We start from the raw sequence: 26,661 nt of genomic DNA on the forward strand, positions 1-26,661 counted from the left end.
CAAATCAAAACGATCGAATCAAAATTTAAGGATATTTTACCCATAGTGATATCCCTTGGCTTATTTTGGGTTGATGATTTCATGTTGGATATTGAGATAAATTTTGTGAACTTGGAGAACCTCTGTGATGATTGGGGGTTCAAAGAGAATGAGATCATAGACGCCCATAATATGCTACGGTCTACACAGGCAAACCTAGCAGTGCTTGAAGGAAAGATAATGTATGCTTTGCTCATTACTTATTTACAAAAAGAGGAAGCCTATGCTATTGTCTCTCACATTGGTAAAATTATTTTTCTTCTAAAGACGCACAAAGGATTGTACGAGAGAAACATAGCAAACTAGATCATACTAGGAGAGATTTAGTTTACTCCGGACTGCATCCATAGTATGGCCTAACTCAGCCTCAGAAGTTATATTGACGGGTTCATTTGATGGTTGGTCAACCCAGGCCAATTCATACCAATAAAAGAAAAAAAATTGGATTAATCAAACTGCTTCACATCCACTTAATTTGTTTTATGATTTTGCAAGCAGAGTAAAATGAAGTAAGCACAGATATAGTCTTCTTTTTATACTTGTGATGGATATGAAAACAATCTGATCATCATCTCGTGAGATCATAGACAACAATATTGGAGTTAATATTGTACCGGTTATTAATGTTTGTATGTTGCATTAAACCGGTGTGAACCGTCTTAGTATATAAGTGATACATTGATTGTTAACAGAACGTTGAATCAGATCATCAATAACAAACTTTAGTTTTTCATCATTTCTCTGAGCTTGAGCTCAGTTCTTCATCATCTAATAAACAACATTATAGAGATAATTTCACCGTTGTTCAAAAAAAAAAAAGAGATAATCTCACCATCCATGGAGCATGGCAGCATGCACTAAACGAGTAGGGTTTTACTTTCTTTTGGAATTTCTATTTCATGTAGAGTAAGGTAGCCAAGGAAAGCAGTAGAGATAGATTTTTTTAATCTTGACAAAGGAAAAAAAATGTATTCGCCCCGTACAATATTACATACATTAGATATATAATACATCCATTCTATGATGAAGACGCCTTACTACATGGGTATATCCACTTCTGCAATATACTTTTGTATCTTTTCTGCAGGTCTATATTTCCTAGGCTCACCAGTTGAGGGTTGTTCTGATCATTGGTGTTTCCAGGAGTCCAGGACCCAGCTGACCATGTTCCCCCTATTCCCATGCCTGAACTTCTCCACTCTCTGCAAGGCATATTCACATGTTGTTTGTTTATAACTCAAAAGTATGAAGAACAAAGAGACGAATTTGAACTCTCCTCATTTCCCTGTTACAACAGCATAATTTTGTGTCCTGCTGCAATTTGCAGAACTTTAACTCCATCCAAGCCATCAACTTTCTCCTAGAGATATTTAAAGGAATCTACTTGCAGTTGAAATTTATATTAAATTTATTATATAGATTTTGATATATTAACGTGTATACACATATTTCTATCTTTTTTCTTGCAAAATAATAATAATACTAATAATAATAATAATAATAATGATAATAATAATAATAAAGAAATAGACCACCACCATCACCACTCATCTTCCACTTTTTTGTTTTTTTTTTTCTTCTCCTTGATCAACTCCATTGATAACTTCACCATGTTCTCTGCAAAACGTATTTTTTCCTCCATCTTCTAATTCTCCTCCTTCGATTCTGACACCAATAACAACATCACCTTCTTCTCTAGCTGTCAAATACACCCTTTTTGCTTAAACAATTTCTTTCACAGCCATGAACCTGTAAAACGAATACTATATCGTTCATGATTTATTTTGACGATGCGTTTTGTGCATCTTCACGCGCATATAAGCAGGACCTGCTCATTGAGGAGGATAACGGTGCGACCGGCCCAAATCCGTGTCTCTCGTGTAATTATAATTAAGGGGATCAATATTTTATAAATCTATATTTTTATATAAAAACAATTATAAATATAATAAATTAAGTTAAAAAGACCCAAAATTATTTGATATGTATATAGTTTTATTTTCATTCACTACAAGAAAACAGCGACATACTGAGGGAAAAAATCGTCGGTATGTCGTCGGAATAACGCTATTCCGACGACATACCGACGAAAAAAGTCCTCGGAAATAACTCCTCGGAAATTCATTTTTCCTCGGAAATCCCTCGGAAATTTCCGACGGAATTCCGAGGAAATGAATTTCCGAGGAAATTCCGAGGACCACAAGTTCGTCGGAATTTCCTCGGAATATTCCGAGGAAGATGTCGTCGGAATATCCCGAGGGATACACTTCCTCGGAATATTTCTAAAATTAAAAAAAAAAAAAAAAATTTATTTTTTTAAATTCAAATTCGAAAATATAAAATTAAAATTGAAATAGAAAACATATTTAAAATACAAAAAATAATAAAATAGTTTTTATAAATAAAAAAAATGTTTTATAAATACAAAATTAGTTATAATAAATATAAATATTTTTATAAATATGAAATCATCCTTTTATAAATACAAAATAGTTTTTATAAATACAAAAAATAATAAAATAGTGTTTATAAATCAAAAAAATGTTTTATAAATACAAAATTAGATTTAATAAATATAAATATTTTTATAAATATGAAATCATCTTTTTATAAATACAAAATAGTTTTTATTAATACAAAAAATAATAAAATAGTGTTTATAAATAAAAAAATGTTTTATAAATACAAATTTAGTTTTAATAAGTATAAATATTTTTATAGATATGAAATCATCTTTTTATAAAAATAAAATAGTTTTTATAAATACAAAAAAATAATAAAATAGTGTTTATAAATCAAAAAATGTTTTATAAATACAAATTTAGTTTTAATAAGTATAAATATTTTTATAGATATGAAATCATCTTTTTATAAAAATAAAATAGTTTTTATAAATACAAAAAAATAATAAAATAGTGTTTATAAATCAAAAAATGTTTTATAAATACAAAATTAGTTTTATAAATATAAATATTTTTATAGATATGAAATCATCTTTTTATAAATACAAAATAGCTTTTATAAATACAAAAAATAATAAAATAGTGTTTATAAATCAAACAAATGTTTTATAAATACAAAATTAGTTTTAAAATATGAAATCATCTTTTATAAATCCAAAAATCGAATTTATATACAAAAAACGTTTTTTATATTTAAAAATAGTTTTTATAAATAAAAAAAAATAGTGTTTATAAATAAAAAAATGTTTTATAAATACAAAATTAGTTTTAATAAATATAAATATTTTTATAAATATGAAATCATCTTTTATAAATCCGAAAATCGAATTTATATACAAAAAACGTTTTGTAAAATCGAATTTATATAGAAAAACGTTTTGTAAATACAAAAATAATAAAAAATTTATAAGAAAATTCTAAATCAATTCAACACAACCAAATCACAATTCTAAACCTATTACACAACAAATCACAATCCTATCCAATCACCCTAACAAAAATCTATCAAAAAAACTTCTAAAATCATCAAATCTACTTAAGAACCTAACAATTAGGACATAAGAGAGTGGGATAAGGTCCTTACATGATTTGTAAGGGAATGGAGAGGATTCGCCGGAGATATCGTCGCGAGAGAAGGTGGAGAACGCCGGAAGGAGAGAGAGATCGCCGGAGAGGAAGAAGAGAGAAATGGGGAAGAAGATGTGTTTCGAGTTTATAAAACCTAGGGTCCGACGGATATTTTCCGTCGGAATTTCCTCAGTATTTTCAATTTCAATTTTCGCGAAATATTTGGCGGCTTGTTTGCCCGGTTAAATGAAAATATTCCGAGGAAATTCCGACGGCCACTTAAATATCCGTCGGAATTTCCTCGGAATATTTTCATTAATTCGAGGAAAAAGAATATCCTGTGCATGTATTTCTATTAATTTATATTGTTCCTCGGAATTTTCTCGGAATATTCCGAGGAAATTCCGAGGAACACATGTTTGGGGTTTCAAAACATTAAATTTTTTTGCCCTATATCATTTCTTATACAAATGCAATGCATACCATTGAGGAATCTTTGTATAGATGATCATAAACCATGAAATAACAAAATTTCAAAACGAATTGTAAGTATTCTCTTTACCGTTCATTAAAGTGTATAAGTGTTTCTCTTATGTTGTGGGGATTTCGTTCATACAATCGGAAAAGTGTTATATAAGTGTTTCACTTAAACAAATTTTGACTTCATATTCAGTCTAAGACACTTAATAGGGGTTATATAAGTGTTATTCAAACCGCAAAACGTTGTTTTCGGTTTAAAAACCCTACTTCCTCGGAAAAGCCTCGGAATATTCCGAGGAAATTCCGAGGAAAAACAAGTGTTCCTCGGAATTTCCTCGGAATATTCTGAGGCTTTTCCGAAGAAACAGAAACCCTAAAAGAAAAGCCCTGAATCGTCGGAAAAGCCTCGGAATATTCCGAGGAAATTCCGAGGAACACTTGTTTTTCCTCGGAATTTCCTCGGAATATTCCGAGGCTTTTCCGAGGAAGTAGGGTTTTTAAACCGAAAACAACGTTTTGCGGTTTGAATAACACTTATATAACCCTTATTAAGTGTCTTAGACTGATTATGAAGTCAAAAATTTGTTTAAGTGAAACACTTATATAACACTTTTCCGATTGTATGAACAAAATCCCCATAACATAAGAGAAACATTTATACACTTTAATGAACGGTAAAGGGAATACTTACAATTCGTTTTGAATTTTTGTTATTTCATGGTTTATGATCATCTATACAAAGATTCCTCAATGGTATGCATTGCATTTGTATAAGAAATGATATAGGGCAAAAAAATTTGATGTTTTGAAACCCCAAACATGTGTTCCTCGGAATTTCCTCGGAATATTCCGAGGAAATTCCGAGGAACAATATAAATTAATAGAAATTCCGAAAAAAATATGATTTCCTCGGTATTTCATCGGTATATTCTGAGGAAATATTATTTCCTCGGTATTTCCTCGGAATATTCCGAGGAAATATGATTTCCTCGGTATTTCATCGGTATATTCCGAGGAAATTCCGAAGAACCCCAAATTTTGGGTTTCCTCGGAATTTCCTCGGAAATTCGTCGGAATATTCCGAGGATCTCATTTTCCGTCAGAATGTCCGTCAGAATTACGCTGTTTTCTTGTAGTGATTACACAATATACAAAATATTATTGATTAAATTTTAAAAATATTTTAAACATTATATGTATATAAATTTTAGAGGTAAATTTTTTTTTTTTACCCTAAACCCCTAACAGTGTTGAGCCGGCCTGCATGTAAGGTTTATTTGGTCTAATTTGGTGATAATTTGTCACATCATTTCGTACATGGTTATATCCTTAATTTTTTTATTAACTATAATTATTTACTAATTCTCCCAAAAAAGTTTTCGGGCGGTTTATTTTCTTAATTTGGTAGGAAAATAAAATGTGTTGTAAGTTGTAACTTGTAAATTAGAAGTAAACACATGAATATATATACGACGATCGATCCCATTCAAGGAGAGCTTCCTATCAGGTCGATGTCATCCTTTCAACAATCTCCGTCAGATTTCAAGAAAAATGTGGTGCAATCAATTGTTTGTAACTAGCTAAAGATAAATATAGAGTAAAATATGACATTTTCCACTCCGAAATATAGAGTAAAATATGACATTCTTCTATATTTTACTCTATAATAGAGTTACTCTATTATAGAGTAACACCATTGGAACAAAAGTTACACTATAATAGAGTTACTCTATTTTATTGTAAATTATAAAGGAAAAAATAGAATCCCTTTAGAGATGCTCTAACAACTATATTTTTACTACGTATGGCATGAAGATAAATAGCTAATAACCATATTTTTTGTAACTAGCTAACAACCAATTTCAAAACTTGGTTTTACAATCACTTTAATAAATTTTCATGAAGATTAGTAATATCAGCAACGCCAATTCCATTCGCCAATTGTTCAATCTAATGCGTTTTGGCTTTAAATTTTATTTTTAACTTTTGGTTTAATATTTTAGTTGTATCACTGCTATTGTAGAAGTTCAAAAGATTTTACAGCGAACACTTCTTTTTAATACTATTGTAAGTAGTTTAAGATAATTTTTTTGTTTAGTTTTCACATTTCTAGGTAATTTTTACATTTATTGGATATAGTGTAATCAATTAAATTTAATATAGTATTTATGATTGGTTAAGTTATATACAATCTATATATTAAACAATAATTTTTAAGGAATAATTTTTTCAATCTTTGTGGTTGTATGTAAAATTACCTATATTATGAAACAGAGAGACTATAATTTATCAATTACCACTTCAACCAAAGATAAATATAGAGTAAAATATGACATTTTTCCACTCCAAAATATAGAGCAAAATATGACATTCCTCTATATTTCACTCTATAAAGTAATATCATTGGAACAAAAGTTACACTATAATAGAGTTACTCTATTTTAGTGTAAATTATAGAGTAAAAAATAGAGTCCCCTTGGAGATGCTCTAACAACCATATTTTTACTACGTATGGCATGAAGATAAATAGCTAATAACCATATTTTTTGTAACTAGCTAACAACCATTTTAAAAATTTGGTTTTACAATCTCTTTAATAAATTTTCATGAAGATTAGTAATATCAGCAATGCCAATTCCATTCGCCAATTGTTCAATCTAATGCGTTTTGGCTTTAAATTTTATTTTTAACTTTTGGTTTAGTATTTTAGTTGTATCACTGCTACTGTAAAAGTTGAAAAGATATTACAGCGAACACTTCTTTTTAATACTATTGTAGGTAGTTTAAGATAAATTTTTTGTTTAGTTTTCATATTTCTAGATAATTTTTACATTTATTGGATATAGTGTAATATAGTATTTATGATTGGTTAAGTTATATACAATCTATATATTAAATAATAATTAGTAATAATTTTTTCAATCTTTGTAGTTCTATGTAAAATTACCTATATTATGAAACAGAGAGACTATAATTTATCAATTACCACTTCAGCCAAAGAGACAAAAAAAAATGAGTGGATGGTAAAACCTTTAGAACTTAATGTGCAGTTATTATACTCTGCAGTACATTTGTTTTATTCTTCAACTTATTAGTTTAATACAGATTTTCCTTCTTTTTTTTGTCAACATACAGATTTTCCTTTTTAATAGTAAACTAATCCGTTAAAGAGTAAAACAAATGCATGTCCAGCTATATGTAGCACCACCATATTGCTACTAAGTTGGTATAAGAATTTAATACGTCGCAGGGACCCGTCGGTTTTATCACGATCTTTTTGTAAAAGCTGTTGAAAATAAAAATAAACTGGCTACTTAAATTAAATTTCTACATAATGTCGTCTACATATATGAAAATACTAATCACATAGCTGTAGAAATTTCATATAAAATTTCTCCAAAAAAAAGTCATATACAATCTAAAATAACTGGATGGATGCTCTTGCTTTGGTTGGGATGGCTTCATATCAAACCGCTTCAGTTTGGGGAGGGGGGGGGGACTGTGTCATGGATTTTCCTAGAGCATAACCACATTAGAACAGTTAATGATTAGGAAATTTCCTCTTAATTTCGAGTGCACAATAAATTAAAATAAATAAATAATCGAATTAATATTAAACTGCACGTGAACATTTAAATAAATAAATTTCAAATAAAATGAATGTGGGTGTAAATCGAACAGGTCGATCGATGCCAACGGCTTGGTTAGACAAAAGCGTATTGTGAGTTTGACTATACCAATAATATATGGTTGCATTCTCTCGTAATCTAATACAGCATATAACAACCTTCAAGTAATCAATGTTAGCTACATATATATACCTGTTTATATATAATATATTTACCAATTACCACCCACGAGAATTAAAATTCTCGTCTGCCAATAATATACACTGTCAATTTAGTGTATATATTTCCACTTTCTAAAAGAACATTAGCTAAGCACTAGGTCTGTGCTAGAAGTGTCAAAATAACTAAACCAACTTAGACCAAATAAATGAAGACTTAAATGAATTATATATGGATTAACTCAATTTACCAAATGAGTTGGGTCAATACGATAACTCATATAAGTTAATGAATTAATGGCTAATTCATACATAATAACTTTATATTTTAATTATCACTGGGAAATTTTCAAATTTACTACTTTGTTGATATCATTATTCTTGTTTACTATAACTAAATAGACATTTTCAGAAATACCTTATTCATTAAAAGACAAAAGACTCTTATACATTTATTTTATATATATAAGAAATAATTAGTCAAATAAAAACTTTATAAACTTTTTATAAAAAAAATTGAATTTTTTTTTTTGAATTTTTTTTTCAAATTTTCTTTTTGAAATTCAAAAATTATTTCTGAAACTATTTTTTAAAAACTTTTAAAAAATTTTGAGTATTTATTTATATATTTATTAGAACCCTAATTAAACTCCACATTCCAAAAATCATATCCCACCCCTTAACTCTAAACCCTAAATCTAGATTAGTTAACCATATAGTTATAAATGTATTTCTCTCTTTAAAAGTGAGGATAAAAATGGTTAAAATAAACATGAAAAGTAATATTATGAATGTGGTATTTTGGTAATTTCTCATCATTATTAGAGATATGATTTTATTAATATAAATTATAGAATATACTTTGTGGTTTTGGCATTTCTTTTGGTAAAAGAATTTACCTTTTATGATTAAAAATATAATTTTATGATTTTGCGACTTTGAGAAAAATACAGTATTATGCTTTTAGCAAATAAATGTATTTTAGTATTAAAAATATAGTATTTCATGTAATTTGTGGTTTGGCATGAAAATAAAATTTTAACGATTTTGATGGAAATTTAGTTTTATGATTTTGGCAATAAACATAAATGTGTAGTTTTTGCAGAAAACACATGTTTACTATTTTAACAAAAATACAGCTTTACGGTTATAGCGTGAAAGTATATTTACAATTTTGACAAGAAACCCTAATTTTGTGAATTTTGACAAGAAAACATAAGTTTGTATTTTGAAGAGAAATATGATTTTATAAATTTTGCGGAAAGTATGTTTTTGATTTTGGGGTAAAACTCATTTCCAGTTTTGGTAGAAAACATTGTTTTATGGTTTTGTCAAGAAAACATAGCTTTGTAGTTTAGTGGGAAAATAATTTTTTATTGTTTTGGTGAAAAACATAATTTTGCGGGTTTGGCAAAACTATACATTTTAAATATTTTGCGAAAACAGGATTTTGGCACAAAATACAGATTTATGTTATGAAATTATGCACCTTTGATGGAAAATTGTGATTATGAAAAGAAAATATAAAACCGAGGAAAAACTTAATGTGAAATTTAAATTAATGAAAATATATTATACATCATTTACAAAATTAATTTAAATATGTGTTTTGTTTTTTTTGTTGTTTATATATTTCGCTAGATTAAATTTAGTTATAGATTTTTGTTGGTTTCGTTATGGGAATTCATTATCTGTTTAAATTCAAATTATTTTAATCCAACTTATTAAACTTATTTATTTATTTATCCATTAATACATTAAAACTTGATTTTTTATCTGTTAGAATATATGTATGGATTGGGTTGGACTGACCCATCAGTTGCTACCCATTTGACATCTGTAGTTTGTTTTATTTAAAAATCTCTCTTTTAAAACTGACACTAAAATAAGAAGAAAGAAACTTAAAAATTTCATATAGGTAATACTTAGTATCAATAAATTTATACAACCACATCCACAAACTAGTTCAGAAAACGATTGCAACTGGTGCTTGTGGCAGTCTATATATCTTTTGTCACCTTCTGGCAGTCTATATATTTTTCCTTTTTTGAAACTTATGGCAGTCTATATTGATTCTAAGTTTATTTTAATTTTAGTTTTCAACTTTCAATTTGCGAAATTACATGTTCATACTAAGTCGGTATTACATGTTCATAATTAGTATTCGGGACTTTACAGATACAATTAATGTATGTTAATGTAGATAATAGATCAGATGAGATCAACATCAGCTTGTTGGGTTGATTTAAAAGTAATGTTTGAAATTAAGAGGTCCGTATATAGGGTCCTCTATCATTATTCATCCATAAAACTAATAAAAGTAGGTTAAAGTAAGCCATATCTATAGACAGAAATCTAATGCACATTAAAAATGAAGTAAATTTAAATTAAAAAAAAAAATCTCCAAGGCATGATATTTAGTACTGTAATTATTACCATACTGGCGCTGTTCAAAATTTGCTACCACCGATGTTTAATTTTCTTGCATTAACATTTTTTTAACTCTTGCATTAGAGATGTTAATTTTAATTAAGTTAAATTATTAGAATTAAATAATTCACATACCGACTTCAAATTAATTATCCGTGCATTGGGTTAAAGAGTGGTGGGATCCGACATAAAAAAAATAAGAAACACAGAATACATAAGCTACATACACCATAAAGCTACCTGGACGATCAGAGGAACTTCTATGTTTGGTAGTTATCATATAAAATTTAAAATGATATTTGTCTATCCCAAGGGAGACTCATGTTTTTTTTTCAAAAAAAAAAGGGGAGACTCATGTCCAACAATAATTACCTTCTTTTCTCAGTTGTCATTTCTACTTAATTTGTTAGTTGGGATATTCATATGATATACGTACCTAGCTACGCTTTTTGGGATATATATACATTTAGGATATGTTTCTCAAAAGCCTTACTATTAATTTTGTATACTTTCATTTCTAATCTACTATCTACTATAGTATCTAATTAGAAATATAATATGACAGAATTAAAAAGTATAATATATAGAATATAATTAAATATCTATATATCACATGAAATTATAAATAAAACGACGGCTAATCAAGTAGGGGAATTTTAATGTTTAAATATAAATATCATCACATGAAATTATAAATAAAACGACGGCTAATCAAGTAAGAAATATTTTTCTGACAATTTTATATTTGAACTACATTTACTTTTTCTAAATATAGTAGGAGACAATACACTAACAGCTGCGCCTCGTCTATCTATCTAGTTCCTTAAGGGTATGATTAACCCTAATCTTTTAGCCGGGATTTTTAACTTATTATTTAACATTGTTTTTTTATACTTTTCGGTTAAGAGACAGTTCTTATATTTCTTATTTAAAAAATAATTCTTAGCTTTTCTTAGTTAAAATCTAAAAAAAGGTAAGAACCGTACTCTTAGTCGAAGATAAAAGCTCCAGTTAATCATTGTCTTAAGATCATATGAAACAGGGAAAAACTCTATTTGACACTGGATCCTGCATTCTATAGAATGCTCTGTCGTGCACACATACCACCTACTAATGTGATCTTTATTTATTGTATTTTTCCATATTGAAAAGAAAAAAAAAAAAGGAGTGATGGAAGTGTTATTTTCTGTTTTTTTTTATACTTTCTTATTTCGGTAATTTTGAATCTTAAAAAATTAGAAAAGACAATTTTGAATTTTTGCAGAAAGTTTCTAAAACTCCAAATGTATAGACTTCGGTCATGTCATAGTTCAGATAATTACATCTACTCTATAGAAATCCACCTCTTCGAATCTTCAGATCAGAAGTCTCATAGTGTTCTGCGACGCGTAAGAAACATGTTAGTAGCAAGAAATCTAGTTAGAACAATGCTTGGTTGAGCCATTACCCGTTTTCAATGGCTTACTCTAACCTTGTTGGAAATTCGGTTCACTTTTTGTCAACAAACTCTTTCAATTCTTTTTTAATAGTTTGTCTACTACAAAAAGTATTGAACCAACGTGAGAAAAACTCTTCATCAGATCTTTTTGTTTGCTCATCATTAATCAATTTATATGCAAATTACCGGGACCTAGCTGAAAACATAATCTTTGTAGCTACTGACCACTGATTTCGTAGCTATAACTTAATAAACTTTATAATAATTCCACCGCTATTAATCATAAATATATATAATTATAGTTTATAAATGTATAATAAGTATTTAAAAGAACGTGTAAACGAAAAACGTGTAAATAAATATTTACACCCGTTTAAATGGGGATTGAAAATGCGGGGATTGACTTTACCATACAGACCTTTTTGTAAAGAAAACAGCATACGAACTTGTCCTTATGTATACATGAATATCTATACTCATATAGTGTATATATATATAATCGTCACATGGAATATATATATATAGTAAGGGTCGCGTAAACATGCATCAACGAATCATCCACCCCACCCTGAATCTCAACAACTCTCTCTCTCTCTCTCTCTCTCTCTCTCTCTCTCTCTCTCTCTCTCTCTCTCTTCCTCGGAATCAAGAACATTAAAAAAAGATGAGAATGATAAGAGATGGAAAAGACCAGGAATACAAGAAAGGTTTATGGACAGTGGAAGAAGACAAGATCCTCATGGATTATGTCCGAACTCACGGCCAAGGCCATTGGAACCGCATCGCCAAGAAGACAGGTCCTTTTACTCTCTCTGGCTTCCTTTCTCTCTCTTGTTTTTGTTCTTAGTAAGAACAAATAAGAATTCTAAAGATCGAAACGATCTGGATTACTTTAGGGCTCAAGAGATGTGGGAAAAGCTGTAGATTAAGATGGATGAACTACTTGAGCCCTAGTGTAAACAGAGGCAATTTCACTGACCAAGAAGAAGATCTCATCATCAGACTCCACAAGCTCCTCGGCAACAGGTTCTTTTAAATTTCACAATTTTTATTTAAACAAGAAAAGTTTACATATATGTTATATATATACATCTTTACATCCTTCTTCTCATACAATTCTGTCAATTATCTATGTACGTGTTTGGCTGTTCGATCCTTAATCTACGTGAATCTCAGAATTCTTAAATATTTTTCTTTGTTTAATAATTGTTTAGATCTACATCTAAAACCTATATTTAAAATATATCTTCAAGATCATTTCCGTTATTATAAATCGACTAGGTACATTTTATAAATGGATTCTTTAGTTAAAAATTATTTATATACGAATGATTATTTTATAAATGGATTATTTGGCATTAAACTATTTATATTCGTCTTCATTAAAAAAAAACTAGTATTTATATACGTCCACAGTATAATGATTATTTCCGAAAAAAGTAGAAGAATCGATGATCGTAAATTTAAGATCAACGACCTTACAACTGTTTTTTTTGTTTTTCAGCCTATGTATAATTTATATATACCTAGGTTTTTTAATCAAAGATACGTTTCTTCGAATATGCAGTCACTAATAATTATACTCATTTATGGATCATCTGCATAGACACACCTGTCATACATAGCTTATATTATACTATCATCTACAGACTCCATATAGATCAACATATAAAATCCGGTTACATGAGGTACACGCATGCTGGATATATAGGTCCGGCGTCCATAAGCATTAACTCGTACCTCTGTGTACGGAATTCAATAGCCATGCATGCATAAATATATCAGACAATATGTTGTTGTTATAATTCATCTATGTGAAAAATAGAAAATGCAAACATCATTTCGTAGAAAATGGAAAATAAAGTGTTTGTATCGTTCGTTTCCCTTTTATAAAAGATGTTTTTAGAAAATGTCAATCTATCATTGGAAGACAACTTTTAATAAATAGTTATTTTATTTTATCCGAATTACTAAATATATATACATATATATATATATATGAAACTATTATAATTTAATTGACATATGAAATTCTAATACATATATATATATATATCTATATAGATATATATTTGTATTAGAATTTCATATGTCAATTAAATTATAATAGTTTCATTAAAATATTTGCGTGTGAAAATGTTAACATTTTCTTCTTTTTTCTAATAGTAAATGTTTATATGCTTCAGATGGTCGTTGATAGCGAAACGAGTACCGGGAAGAACAGACAACCAAGTAAAGAATTATTGGAACACTCATCTTAGCAAGAAACTCGGTCTCGGAGATCATTCATATGAGGCCAAACCGGCTTGCGACACAGAGACTCCAGCGTCTTTGGTCATCACAACAACTAAAACTTCTTCACCACCGTCTTTGGTAGTCACAACTACAACGTCTCATCAAGATGTTGGTGATGAAAAAGTTTCAACTATAAGATTTGACACTACGGACGACGATTCCAAACTCAATACAAAATCCAAACCGGTCTATTCAATACAACCGGACGTCGAAGTTGCAGCTACCATTCCAAATCTGTTCGACACTTTTTGGGTCCTTGAAGACAACTTCGACCTTAGTTCACTCACAATGATGGACTTTGCAAATGGGTATTGCCTCTGAATATCGTTTATGAGGCTACAAAGATATAATTATCGAAGATTAAATTAAATTAAACGAACAAGAATAAGAATATTTATGAATAGAATTTATTTTCTATGTTTCAATAGTTTTTGTACTTCTTTTTCTGTGAGAAGGATGCATAATCAGATGATAAAGAAATTATAAAAAATGATTTGCTTTTTGACCAAAAAAATGATTTGGTTATTTCCGTAGTGTAACCAGATTATATCATATTATTATAAATTATATATAATAAATTGAGAAAATTGTTTTTTTAGACTAAAAAAGATAATTATGTCCTATTAGACTAATCTTATATACTTTATGTCTTATTAGGCTAAATATTTTCAAAATGGTAATATTACACTTAATTTCAATTAAAAATTCGAAATTACAATTAATAAAACAATTGTTAAATATTAAAATATAAATTTTAACTAAAATAATTAAAAGATATTAAAAATTCCCAAAAATATATAATATTGCAATATAACATTTTTGTTTGGTCATGGACATATCATGTGCTTAGTGGCCGTCATACATATCTATACTATTATTTGCGAAGTAAATTTTAGCAACGGAGCTTTCACGTTAAAAGTTAGAGCGGTTAATATCTATACTACCATTAATGAATTTATCTATAATTAACTATATTAATCAAAAACGAATTTTTGTTTATAATATTTTTTTTTAAAGATAATTTTTACATTGTGTTGTTATCTTAAAACATATTTTTCAGTTATAAATATAATTAAAAACGAATTTTTATTAATAATATTAATTTTTTAAAATAAGATAATTCTTATATATTGTGTTGTTATCTTAAAATTTATTTTTTCAATTATAAAAGTTAGAAAATAACAAATAAACAATTTATAATTAAATATTAAACAACTAAGTTTATATAAATATATTTACTAAAATATTTTTAATATGTGAATGTTTATTTTCAAATTTCAGCACAATAATAAACATATATATTTTACTTAAATTTACGTCATATATATATAATTTGATGTTTGATTTAATGTTTTTGAAAACATTGTTTTTGAAAACATAAATAATAAGTTATCATGCTGATTTTTGAATTAATAAAATATAAACTAATATATATTTGTAAAACGATTAAGCCCGCATGTACAGACAAAACATCTAGTAACCCTAATATAACCATTCTATTAATAATTAAAATTATGTTTACTTTTTATTATTTATTTATTTGATTTCTAAATATTTGCATTATTTTTTTCAACAAAAAAATTATACACTCATTGTTATGCAGTATTTGAAACCAAAAATAGATAATATTGCATTTGTATTAACTCTTACTTACAAGGATGCTTTATATAATATAAAAAAATCTCTAATCCATCTGATTTTATAATTAATTTCATAACAGATTTTAATAATTGCATACTACATTAAACAACTTTATTATAAAAAGATGATAGAAATATTATGTTATCAATAACATAAAATTTCATATAATTCCTATTAGCATTCAAAACTTTTTAATTGAAAAATATATAATAAATATAAATTAACTGATCAATTTTTGTATATTTAATAGCATGATAATATTTATAAAAATTTTATATAAAAAATTCAAAAAATATTTAATATTTGGATGACTTTTTATTGTGTATATTTTATTTTTATTTTAAAAAGTTTATAAACATAAATCAATATATATATATGCATAAATCACTATTTAAAAAAAAACCGATTTAATAAACAAAGAAACTGAATATTTTCAAATATTTTCTTCCTATATTTTTGGAACTGATTATCCTTATCCGTAGAATCTGTATTATACTATATGTTGAACACAATAGACATGTTTGAAATTGATTTCTACTTGTTTTAGATTTATAGTAATGTGTAGATTCCAATTTCTACAGATTTTAGAAAGATAGGTAAAGCGCAGAATATGTTTTCTAAACATATTAGATTCAATGAAAAAGTGGATTATATTTTCTCCCGTATAAAATGTCAATTCTACTTTTTGTAGAACAAAATATGAAATTATGGTTTAAACATTTTTAAAAGTGGAAAAAATACCAATAAGTTGATATAGGTTTTTCATCAGTAGTTACTATTTTTTGAATTTTTTTGTTTGTAAAACTATTTATTTGATTTATTTTGGAAAATACTAAAGGGTATTAGAGAAAAAATGGCACATAAAAGAAATTAGCCTAATAGAACATAGTTATCATTTTTTTGGCCTAAAAAAATTTCCCTAATAAATTTATAGATCTACATTGTGTACTTCATTCATGAGCCTTCATATAAGATTATTATTTTGTTTGTTTTTTGGGTTAAGAAAATGAAGTGATAAGTTGATAGTTAGCGGCTTTGTCGGCTATGAATACTATACCTGTTCCTTAACAAACAAAAAAGAATACTACATTTAGTTTTTGTCTTTCCAAAATTACAGGTTGTTTCTGAATACAAACATTCCCTGGAGAGCTCTATCATGGAAAATATATAATGTTATCACGTTATTATAAATAATTTTTTAAAATATTTTTAGTAAAATCTTATTATAGAAAGAGAAAAAGACTAGGATAACACCAAACCATTTTTTTGTTCCTAAACTAGCATTCAAGGCTCAAAGTCACAAAAATAAATTATATACTTGTTATATCTCTATGTATATGTAATACTTGTCATTATTTAACCGGAAATCCAACTGTTTAAATATATGTATATGTAATACTTGTCATTATTTAACCGGAAATCCAACTGTTTAAATATATGTATATGTTTATGTATATTTACTTATCGATTTTGTAAATATAATAATTTAAATATCAAGTTTTAAGAGACTTACCACTTGAGTTTTTCCAACCAACATTATATCCTTGTATGATTTTTAAACATAAACCTTGGAATGAGGTCTTCTCAGGTTAGGCTTTGCTCTTTACATTAATTACACAGGTTAATTAATGTTAGCATTGTAATTTGAGACTAATCGCTACTATTAATCACGGATTAAGGTATACATTGGATAAGACTTGAAACAGTCCTCGTACGTACGTTGGAACTTTGAAAGTTAGTTGAGGAAGCCAAGACTGTTAGAGATTTTTTTTTTTTTGGTTGACTTGAATAAATTGTTCCAACAAAAAAAAGTTATTCATATCTTCATGTCTTAAAACAAATTAATCACAAATGGTAAGTTGGTAGTATTCGTGATTGCATTTGATATCAAACAAAAAGTTATTGAGAGTCTGAGACCGGAGGTACTCTATTCCCACTTGAAACACTATTTTGCTCCGAAATATAATAATTTTAGCAAGTAAAAAAGAAGAAGATAAAAATAGAAAATAAAAAATAAAAATTTAAGTATCAAAAAAAATAATAATAATTTTAACCTTAGTTTCTTCCTCGCACTGATCTTTGGTGAATTCTATATAATTGGCTGAAAAAACATTTTTTGTCAAAAAGATTGGCTGAAAAGCATCTATATAACACTGTATTTGTTATTTTAATAAAATGAAGAAAGGATACAAGAAAGCTAAAATATATTTTTGTTTGGAAAGAAAAAGACGAGAAAGAGAGTATGGTGGACCAAAGAACAGGTTTATAAACATCAATATGTGGTTACAGGAGTCCAATCTAATAGATATTATTGAAAAACCAATCACATTTCATATTTCATCTCCTTCGGTTTTTAAATAGATGACATTTCAGAGAAAGTTGTTTCAAATTACATAAAAAATTTCTTTTCAATACGAAATTTATTAATTTATACTATATAATTCTTATATTCAGCAGTTTATTTTTCATTGGTTAAATTATAGTTCGGTAGATAACTAATCATGTTTTTGTTTAAAAAATGAACAAAAGTAAATGTTTGCTTAATTTGTGTGCTTTACAAACCTAAATGCATGTCATCTATTAAAAACGGAGGAAATATTTGAAAAGTGTATTTTCAGTTTTGATTGTGTCACTAACATGTATATATATATTACAACACTAACATATTTATTTTCAAGAAAAAATTATATGACATTCAAAACTATTACATAATTTCAAACTTATTATGATATATAACTTCAGTTATCCAAATTTAGGCTTTTGAAAAAATCAGGAAATAATTAATATATATATATATATTTGGCTATATAAGTTCATTAAACCACATTTTTTGTTAGATTTCTAAATAATATAACTGTAACTATAGTAAACTTTTCACATCAATTTAAAATGATTTTTATCAAATTTGTAGAAATATATATACATTTATCAAAATTAATTGTAAATATATCGTAAATATAATTGTAAATTAATCAAAAATGTGGATAGTTAATGTTAAAAACTATACTTAAATCTACTAATGGATGTAAAAGTAGTTAATTGAGTTTATAAATTATTGAGCTTAGTTGGGTCTAATTGTGATAGAATACTTGGTTGAGTGGCTGATTGTCAATTCATTGGACTAAATAATGTTTTCAAGGAGTTTAATGCATCTAAAAAAATCTCAGTAAACCAATTAGGATTTATACATTTAAAATAAATATATTTTATTACAGAAATAAAAATATAAGAAATTTCTTTATGTTTTTTTTTAAATCAAAATTAACGAAATTTGATATAATTAAATTAAAACTTGTTAAGACAAACAGACAATAGACTATAAATAATTATTTCATTGATTTTGTATAATTTACGAATCCAAAATTTAAAAAGAATTCTCATTTTCATCTTTAAATTAATAATAATAATAATTTAATTTTAATTATTATATCTGTATAACCACCTAGGGTCTATAGAAAAAAGGAGCTAAATGTTTTCTTATAAAAATTTGTTTGTTAAGTAAAAAAAAACTAAGAAAAAGAGAATGTAGAAGTCATTAAGGTAGATAAATAACAGGCTTGTAAACATTAATACGGGACTATATGAGTCCAGACTCCAGTCTAATGGATATTAACTATTGTAACATCAATCACATTCCATAATCTTATATACTAGTGGTCTTCCGGCGCTACGCGCCGGGTTCGTATGTTTTATTCTTAAATGAATATACAATTTATTTTATATTATTAGTAAAGAAAATATGTTCAAAAAGTATGAAGATGAATATATTTTAAAAGAGAATGGTATTTTTATGATCTATTTGATAGTGGTTAGCAACCGTAGTATATTATTTTGTTTTAAAATTACTTAAATCAATGTGAAACAGCACAAGTGGTTGTGACTGATCGATTTAATAAAAAATAAAAGAAAAAAACTAATAGTCGTAACAAAGTAAATTCAGTTGAAATTTTAACATAAATTAAAGTTGATATTCGAGAAGGAAAAATGTAAATGCTTGTGTTTGTTTTTGTGTATCTTATATCAAAGATGTGGTAATTTATTGGGGGTTTCATTGTGACCGTATTGGTTAAATACTTTGTCTTCAAAAGATTATGAATCCAGTAAGTGAATTCTTAATCATGTTCCAATATTGATCTGACTTGAATTGGTTATTTTCCCATGACAGTTTATCCCAAAAACATTCTCTCTTTGAAATTGTTTCTGCACAACAGTAATATACCATAAAGATACTTACCGCTGTCATAGTTCCCATATGCGGATTAGTGAAAATGGTTAAGTTTTTTTGATAGATTTATGGTGGAAGAAGTACTGATTTAACCCCTCAATGTAATGAACTTCTAGATTGTCATTATCCACACGATTCATTAACTGAATGTGTTGATTCATCATCCTGAATGGTTCTGGTGCAAAATATTGTAGGCTAAGGTTTTGAAATGGAATGGCAAGGTTTGTGTACTGTTGACGGTATCTGATACAATTTTTTTTGTATTTTTTTGCTTTTTAATATAGTGGAGAAATATGTTTTCCTGTGAATTTCTCTCTTTGTTGAAGATTTATGGCCTAACTTGTGACCATTATAGAAACATTATGAATAAGGGCATCTCCAACCCTACTCCATTTTCAACTCCAAACATCATTATGGAGTAAAATCTTCTCCAACCCCACTCCATTTTGGAGTTGAAAATGGAGTAATGGCTAGGGTTACTCCATTTATGGAGTAATCTTACTCATTACTCCATTTTGGAGTTGGACTTTTTTTATTTATAAAATGGTCTTTTAAATCTTTAATGTTTCTATTTTTTACTTAAATAATATTTAAAATGATACAATAACATGAAAATAGTATATTCCACAAAAGATTATTTAATAATTTTAAATAAATGCATAAAATAACAGAAAACATAAATAATTAAAATAAAAATAAAAATAACATAAAATAAGTAATTTAATAATATGGAAAATCCGTTCCGGATCCGCTAAGGTCGGTGAAATATTGCCCAAACGGAGAAGTCTGAGAAAGAGCTTGTTGATTTTGTGATTCAGCATTTCGCTTTGATATTATTTGTATTTGTCGGACTTCTTTATATTGGTGAAAAACGAGGATTTCCTGGAATGCTTGGCAGTTTAAATTGCATGCACTGGAAGTGGAAGAATTGTCCTACCGGTTGGGCGGGACAATATGCGGGTCGTAGTGGATCACCAACTATAATTCTTGAAGCTGTCGCAGATTACGATCTTTGGATATGGCATGCATATTTCGGAATGTCAGGCACTAATAACGATATCAACGTGTTGGACTCTTCTTATCTTTTTTCCAATCTTGCTCAAGGTATTGCTCCTCCTGCTCATTATTTTATTCAAGACAAAGAATATTATATGGGTTACTATTTAGCGGATGGTATTTATCCAAAATGGTCGACCATAGTACAAACTATTCAAGAGCCAAGGAGTCCTAAAAACAAATATTTTGCAACGCAACAAGAAGCATGCAGGAAAGATGTTGAACGTGCATTTGGAGTTCTACAATCGCGCTTTGCTATTGTCAAAGGACCTGTTCATTTTTGGAAAAAAAAATGTGTTACATGACATTATGACTACATGTATAATTTTACATAACATGATAATTGAAGATGAGCGTGAACTTGATGCACCAATTGAACTTGGAAGAGAAGCTCCACCTCCAGATATCGAAATTGCAGAAGATGAAAATGTCCGATTTCAAAATTTTCTTGCTCGATTTAGGAATATCAAAAATAAAGAAGCTCATTTATCAAAAATAAAGAAGCTCATTTTTCATTACGAAATGCATTAGTTGATCATTTGTGGGAAAAATATTCTAATGCTCATTGTTGAACCTATATATATGTTGTCTTTTTTAATGATTTCTTGTACTTTTTAATAATAAATATTTAATTCAAATGATTTATATTTTAATTATTATCGTAAACATAAAATAATTGGGGTTAATTGGTAAATTCTTATAAGTATAAGATTTTATTTGCAATTATTAATAAAATAAAAATGAAATTATTTAAGAAATATTATTTTTGGAGTAGAAAATGGAGTAATACATTGGAGTAAAACCTTACTCCATTTTGGTGTTGCACCATTTTGGAGTAAAAAATGGGGTAATACATTGGAGATGCTCTAAGTAGAGAAAAAATGCAGATGAATAAATTTAGAAGAATGAAAAGAAAAAATATTTTTTATCAATTTTAGTGAGGAACAAATTTGTTATATATTCCTCTAAAATAAAAAAATGAGAAGGAATGCAAAGGAAAAACTATTCCTTATAAATTTTATAAATTGTAAAAAAAATTTAGAATAATAAGAAATGCATTATTCTCTTTCATTCTTTGGTCACCAGTTACACCAGTATAAAGCTTTTGTTTGATGGCGGTTAATGCTATATTAATAATTGTAGTTGTTTTCTTTTTTTGCTTTAATTTTTTTTGTTATTGTTTATTTTTGTGTATATGGTGTTTATTTGGGGGTTTTGCATTAGGTGGTTATGTTGTACGGTGATTTGGAGATTATGAAACCAACCCATTTGTAACACTTGGTTTTTTAGATGTTAGATTCTTGTAAGTTTAGTAATTTGGCATATGATCTAAATGATAGTATTGATATAATATTTTTGTTTCGGAGCTGGAATCTGTATTTACTTGGACATTTTCCAATTCTTACTCTGCTTGCTTTTTAGTTGATAATAATTGGATATCCGTATATTAGGAATCAGTTTTTTTTTTAGTTTCTTCAAATAAGTTGTAGTTAATTATATTGTTATAGATTTATTAATATTCATTTCATTACAGTGTTACCAACATCACTTATGTAATAGAGTTGACAAATTAGCATTTGCATATTATGCGCTATTAACATTTGTTTTGGGCAATAGTTTTGGGCTCTGATTTCAGGACATGTATTTATCGAACCAAAATCATTAGCAAAGAAAACAGAAGATATAAATGATTAATATTTATGTAGAAAATCAAGACCACCAGATATCTGTGATTCCGAACCCAACAGCTCCACCAGGCCTTTCCATTAGACAATGTCAAAGTATGAAAAGGGATGTACATAATGAAATATGTTTCAAATATGGCTTGGAGAATATATATAGACCATGAGAATTTTATGAGACAATGGCTTTCCAACAGAATGAAGAAGCTGTTGAGCAATCACTTTGAGCAGCACTAATCCCAGACTTGCTGAAGCCAAAAACTCCCCGACCCTTTCCCCCATGTTTCTAGTTATCATTCCTGAGATCTAAGCAACATAACTTATTTCAAATGAAATTTGTTTTTCCTGCTCTCCAGCTCTTTTTAGGATAAGAAAACACAAGTGTAAAATAGATTTTCCATATATTGATACAGTCATAAGTTTAGCGCTGACATTACTAAGTTCACATAGACGGAAAATCTCAAGACTCTGCATCAGGTGAAGCCTTCTAACAAGATCCCAACACCAGAGAATATAAATATATGTACAGGTGCAAGAGAACAAATAAAACCTTAAAAGCAACTGATTTTTTTGAGGTGGCTGCCAACAGAACAACAGTTATAAGAAGCCTAATCCATTTTTTGTGCAAGATGATAGATAAAAGGAGCTATCCGTAAAAACCTAAACATAAAACATACACATAAGGTACCAATATGATTAGGTTCTCTGCATACTTAGCTTGTTACTTTTACAGGAAAGGTACATGACAAGTGATAAAAGAAAAGGTACCTTCAGAGTCAGAGCATTAGAAGAAAGACTTGAGCATAGTCAAGTCTATGGAGATCTTCCATGTTGATTCCACCCAAATTTTGCTGCTCCTCATGTGCAAGAACTTCTCCTTCATCGCTTACAGCTGTCCATAACTCCATCGCATGTGCTACCATCCTATCAATAAACACAAAAGAGTACCGTCCTGATCCATTAAACAATTTAGCATTCTACATGGATTTAGTAACAAAAAACAAAGACCGTCTTGCCTACGAAGAGCCAAAATCTTTGGAACACACTGCTAGAACAACCTGCCTCATTTCATTATCGACTTTCTTTAATAAGGGAAGGGATACTTGGTTGAGAAAGGCTGAATGGTCCAGGATCGCTTTTACGCGAGAAATAAGGACCACCCTCTAAGCCTAAGTAACCAAGCCGAGTTAGGGTGAAAGAAAGATGAGATAGTTACATCTCTGGTTGGGATTAAATCCATTTTGACCTCATGGGAAGAGTGGCCTGACAGAACACATTTTCCAGGCAACATTATACATGCCATCTACTCTCGGCAGTGCCACATGGTATAATAGGGATTGAGCAAGAAACAATACGGCTTAAATCTAAAACAGACAAACACTAAATAAAGCAATTCACCTTCGCGAATGGCATGAGATAGAGAAAATGTGAAACAATAAGCTCCATCCAGTTAGATGTTGTAGCTGAGACTGAGAGGAAAGCTACTTTCCTATCTCGATCTTAAACATATTTCTCATGCCGTTGCGGGTCTGACGGTGAGCACGTTGAACCCAAACCCTAGAGATTAGATCATAATAAATAAGTGAAACTAAATATATAAGAAGAGAAGTTGACTACTCAGCACATGTATTCCAAGATGAAGCATGTAAGAAAAAACTTGACTGACTTTACCACTCCTAAACCACAGAAAACATAAGTGTTTACAACTTGAGCATATAGGCAAGAATATAATAATATGATTTATAATACCAACACACAGAAGACAAAAAAAAATATTACTTGTTATAAGGAATCAAACCCCTGGAGAAATAGATAGTGTAGGCACAGTTGTCCACCACACATTAGACTTGGTTAGGATCATCTCGGTCTTCTGGTTTTAATGATGTCGCCGCTGTGCTAAACACTGCATCAGGTGCTACCTAAAATTCACAACCATTGGAACACTACTCAACAGCTTCTAAAGTTTGAAGACAGTCCAATTGTATTATATTAAGATGAAACATATAATCCCAACTAAAGCAGAACCTGAAGTGCTTTGACAACACCGTCAATAATCTCAGGCTCAATGAGTGGTTCATCTCCTTGAATGTTAACGACCAGATCATACTTCTTCTCCAGCTTTTCTAGTGCTTCGTTGCGCCGCTCATTACCTACGGATCCACCAAATGATATGTAGCTTAAGCCAAGAAAACAAACCAAATCAGGGGATTAAAAAAATATACAGACCATTTCTGCAAGACTATGAAGTCATGATGACATCAACACCAAACCCACGACAGCAATCCAAAATCTGTTCATAATCCGTTAATATAACTGATAAGTACAACAAAAGAGACATCTTGTAACCTCAACAGTTATAAGATAACAAAAAAGATCCAAACAGACGAGCTTCCAACCAAAAGCATGCCAATTTAAGCAATGTAAGCCCTGTTCGTTTCATAACCGCTAGACGCAGCGTCAGCGGCAATAAATTAGCCTTTCATTATGGTAACCCAACACCGGTGAAGGTTCCGAGCTTACTTATTTTCCAGACGCAGCGGCAATCAATGATGGGTGAAAGAGACGCAGGAATTAATAGCGTCACCGGCGCTTCACTTTTTGTGTCTCCGTAAGAGACGCTGAGATTAATGGCGTCACCGTTTTTAATTTTTTGTGCCTCCGTGCTTTATTTTTTTGGACACAGCCGCAGCATTCGGCGTCTACCAAAAGAACACGCCTGTAGTATATGAATTGAAGAGCAAGTAGTAGGATGCTTGGATTGAATACCATAATTAACAGCAATTACTTAATCGCCTTAGAACCGTAACGTCGGCGGTTTCGCATATCGGTGGCCTCGAGCGTATCCGAGACGACAAGAGACGACAAAGAGAATGTGAGTAGAGATAAATTATTGGGCCTCGACACTAAAATTTGAATGTATAAAGAGTAACGAAGCCTTCGTAATGAGGCTAACTAAATAATATGCAGGCCTACTACGATTTAATACAAAATCATAGGTCGAGACATCAAAAATAAAAATGGGACAGGTGTCACAAAATGCTCCAGGCACATTGCTGATGTGGTTGGAGGATGTGAGAGAAAACTCTCTTTTATTATTATAGATATTGGCAGTTTAATAACGCAATAATGGGTATTTTGATTTTTTAAAGTGTTGTTCAGGCTTCACCATCTCGTCTAATTGTCTACTGAATATTATTCAACCTTCCTTTTAACTCTTTAGATCTTTTTTTTTATAATACCTTATCTTTATTAGCTTTGATATGAACCAACATTTATGTCTTTGTTGGCAGAGCACTTGATAAAGCAGTACCAATATACTATAGAATCAGTATGATGTAGAAGGTGTATGTTTTTGCTAAACTGTTTAATAAAATGATTGGTAGAAAAGTATGATTATGCTATTTAAAATTATTATAAAAAATAGTATTATAATATATTTATTTCTAAAGAATATATTTCTAATATATATATATAAATGTAATAATATATAAAATTTAAAATATATATAATTAATTTATTTTATTTAATAATTTCAAAATTATGCTCATATCAAAAAATATTATTTAAAAATAAATTTTACAATTCAAATATCTATTTTTAAAAATAATATTTTACATTTAAAATATAATAAAATATATAATTAAATTATATATTAAATGTTAAACACTATTTTTTTAAAAAAATATTTTTATTGTAAATTTATTTTAGAAATTAAATTTTATTTTTAGGATATAGAAATAATTTTATGGTATTATTGAATAATTAAATGAATTAATTATATATTTTCTTTAATTTTATAAATTATAAATACAAATGTTCTTCTAAAAGCTTCATATTAAAACATTGACCAGAGAACATTTAGAGAGCATTAACATTTAGAGCATTAGCATTTAGTAAATGCTTTTCTAAATATTATTCTAACAAATGTTGAATGGATAATGTAGAGCATAATGCTAATGGAAGAATCGTTTGCTTTGCGACTTTGTTTTCTTAGCGTCCAATTCATCCAAACTAAACTTCATAAACTTCTTCCTCCACTTTATTACTTCTCTAACCCA

At 28.5% G+C, this 26,661-nt stretch overlaps 1 protein-coding gene and 1 long non-coding RNA gene across 3 annotated transcripts; one reads left to right on the top strand and one right to left on the bottom strand.

Moving 5' to 3' along the window:
* Positions 1 to 4,436: 4,436 nt before the first annotated feature.
* On the top strand, positions 4,437 to 15,107 carry LOC103863976 (transcription factor MYB23). Its single transcript, XM_009141742.3, has 3 exons — positions 4,437 to 12,501; positions 12,601 to 12,730; positions 13,891 to 15,107. The coding sequence occupies exons 1-3, from the start codon at positions 12,369 to 12,371 to the stop codon at positions 14,318 to 14,320; spliced, it is 693 nt and encodes a 230-aa protein (XP_009139990.1). The 5' UTR covers positions 4,437 to 12,368; the 3' UTR covers positions 14,321 to 15,107.
* Positions 15,108 to 22,222: 7,115 nt separating this feature from the next.
* Positions 22,223 to 26,184, bottom strand: LOC103863977. Of its 2 annotated transcripts, none has more exons than XR_632147.3 (7): positions 25,124 to 26,184; positions 24,830 to 24,893; positions 24,629 to 24,753; positions 24,383 to 24,522; positions 24,002 to 24,160; positions 23,372 to 23,527; positions 22,223 to 22,909 (listed from the first exon to the last, which is right to left on the bottom strand). It is a non-coding gene; the product is annotated as an uncharacterized LOC103863977 (long non-coding RNA). The 2 variants fall into 2 exon arrangements; XR_632148.3 differs by having other exon boundaries at positions 22,584 to 23,263.
* Between the last annotated feature and the right edge of the window lie 477 nt (positions 26,185 to 26,661).

The sequence above is a fragment of the Brassica rapa genome, chromosome A04 (genome assembly GCF_000309985.2).
Source record: "Brassica rapa cultivar Chiifu-401-42 chromosome A04, CAAS_Brap_v3.01, whole genome shotgun sequence".
Lineage (NCBI taxonomy): Eukaryota > Viridiplantae > Streptophyta > Magnoliopsida > Brassicales > Brassicaceae > Brassica > Brassica rapa.

What these genes read in the sequence shown, in the direction of transcription:
- LOC103863976 (XM_009141742.3), top strand. Translation starts at nt 12,369, where the DNA reads ATGAGAATGATAAGAGATGGAAAAGACCAGGAATACAAGAAAGGTTTA. An exon ending in CCGCATCGCCAAGAAGACAG is followed by an intron (nt 12,502 to 12,600) that starts GTCCTTTTACTC and finishes GGATTACTTTAG; the next exon opens with GGCTCAAGAGATGTGGGAAA. An exon ending in CACAAGCTCCTCGGCAACAG is followed by an intron (nt 12,731 to 13,890) that starts GTTCTTTTAAAT and finishes TATATGCTTCAG; the next exon opens with ATGGTCGTTGATAGCGAAAC.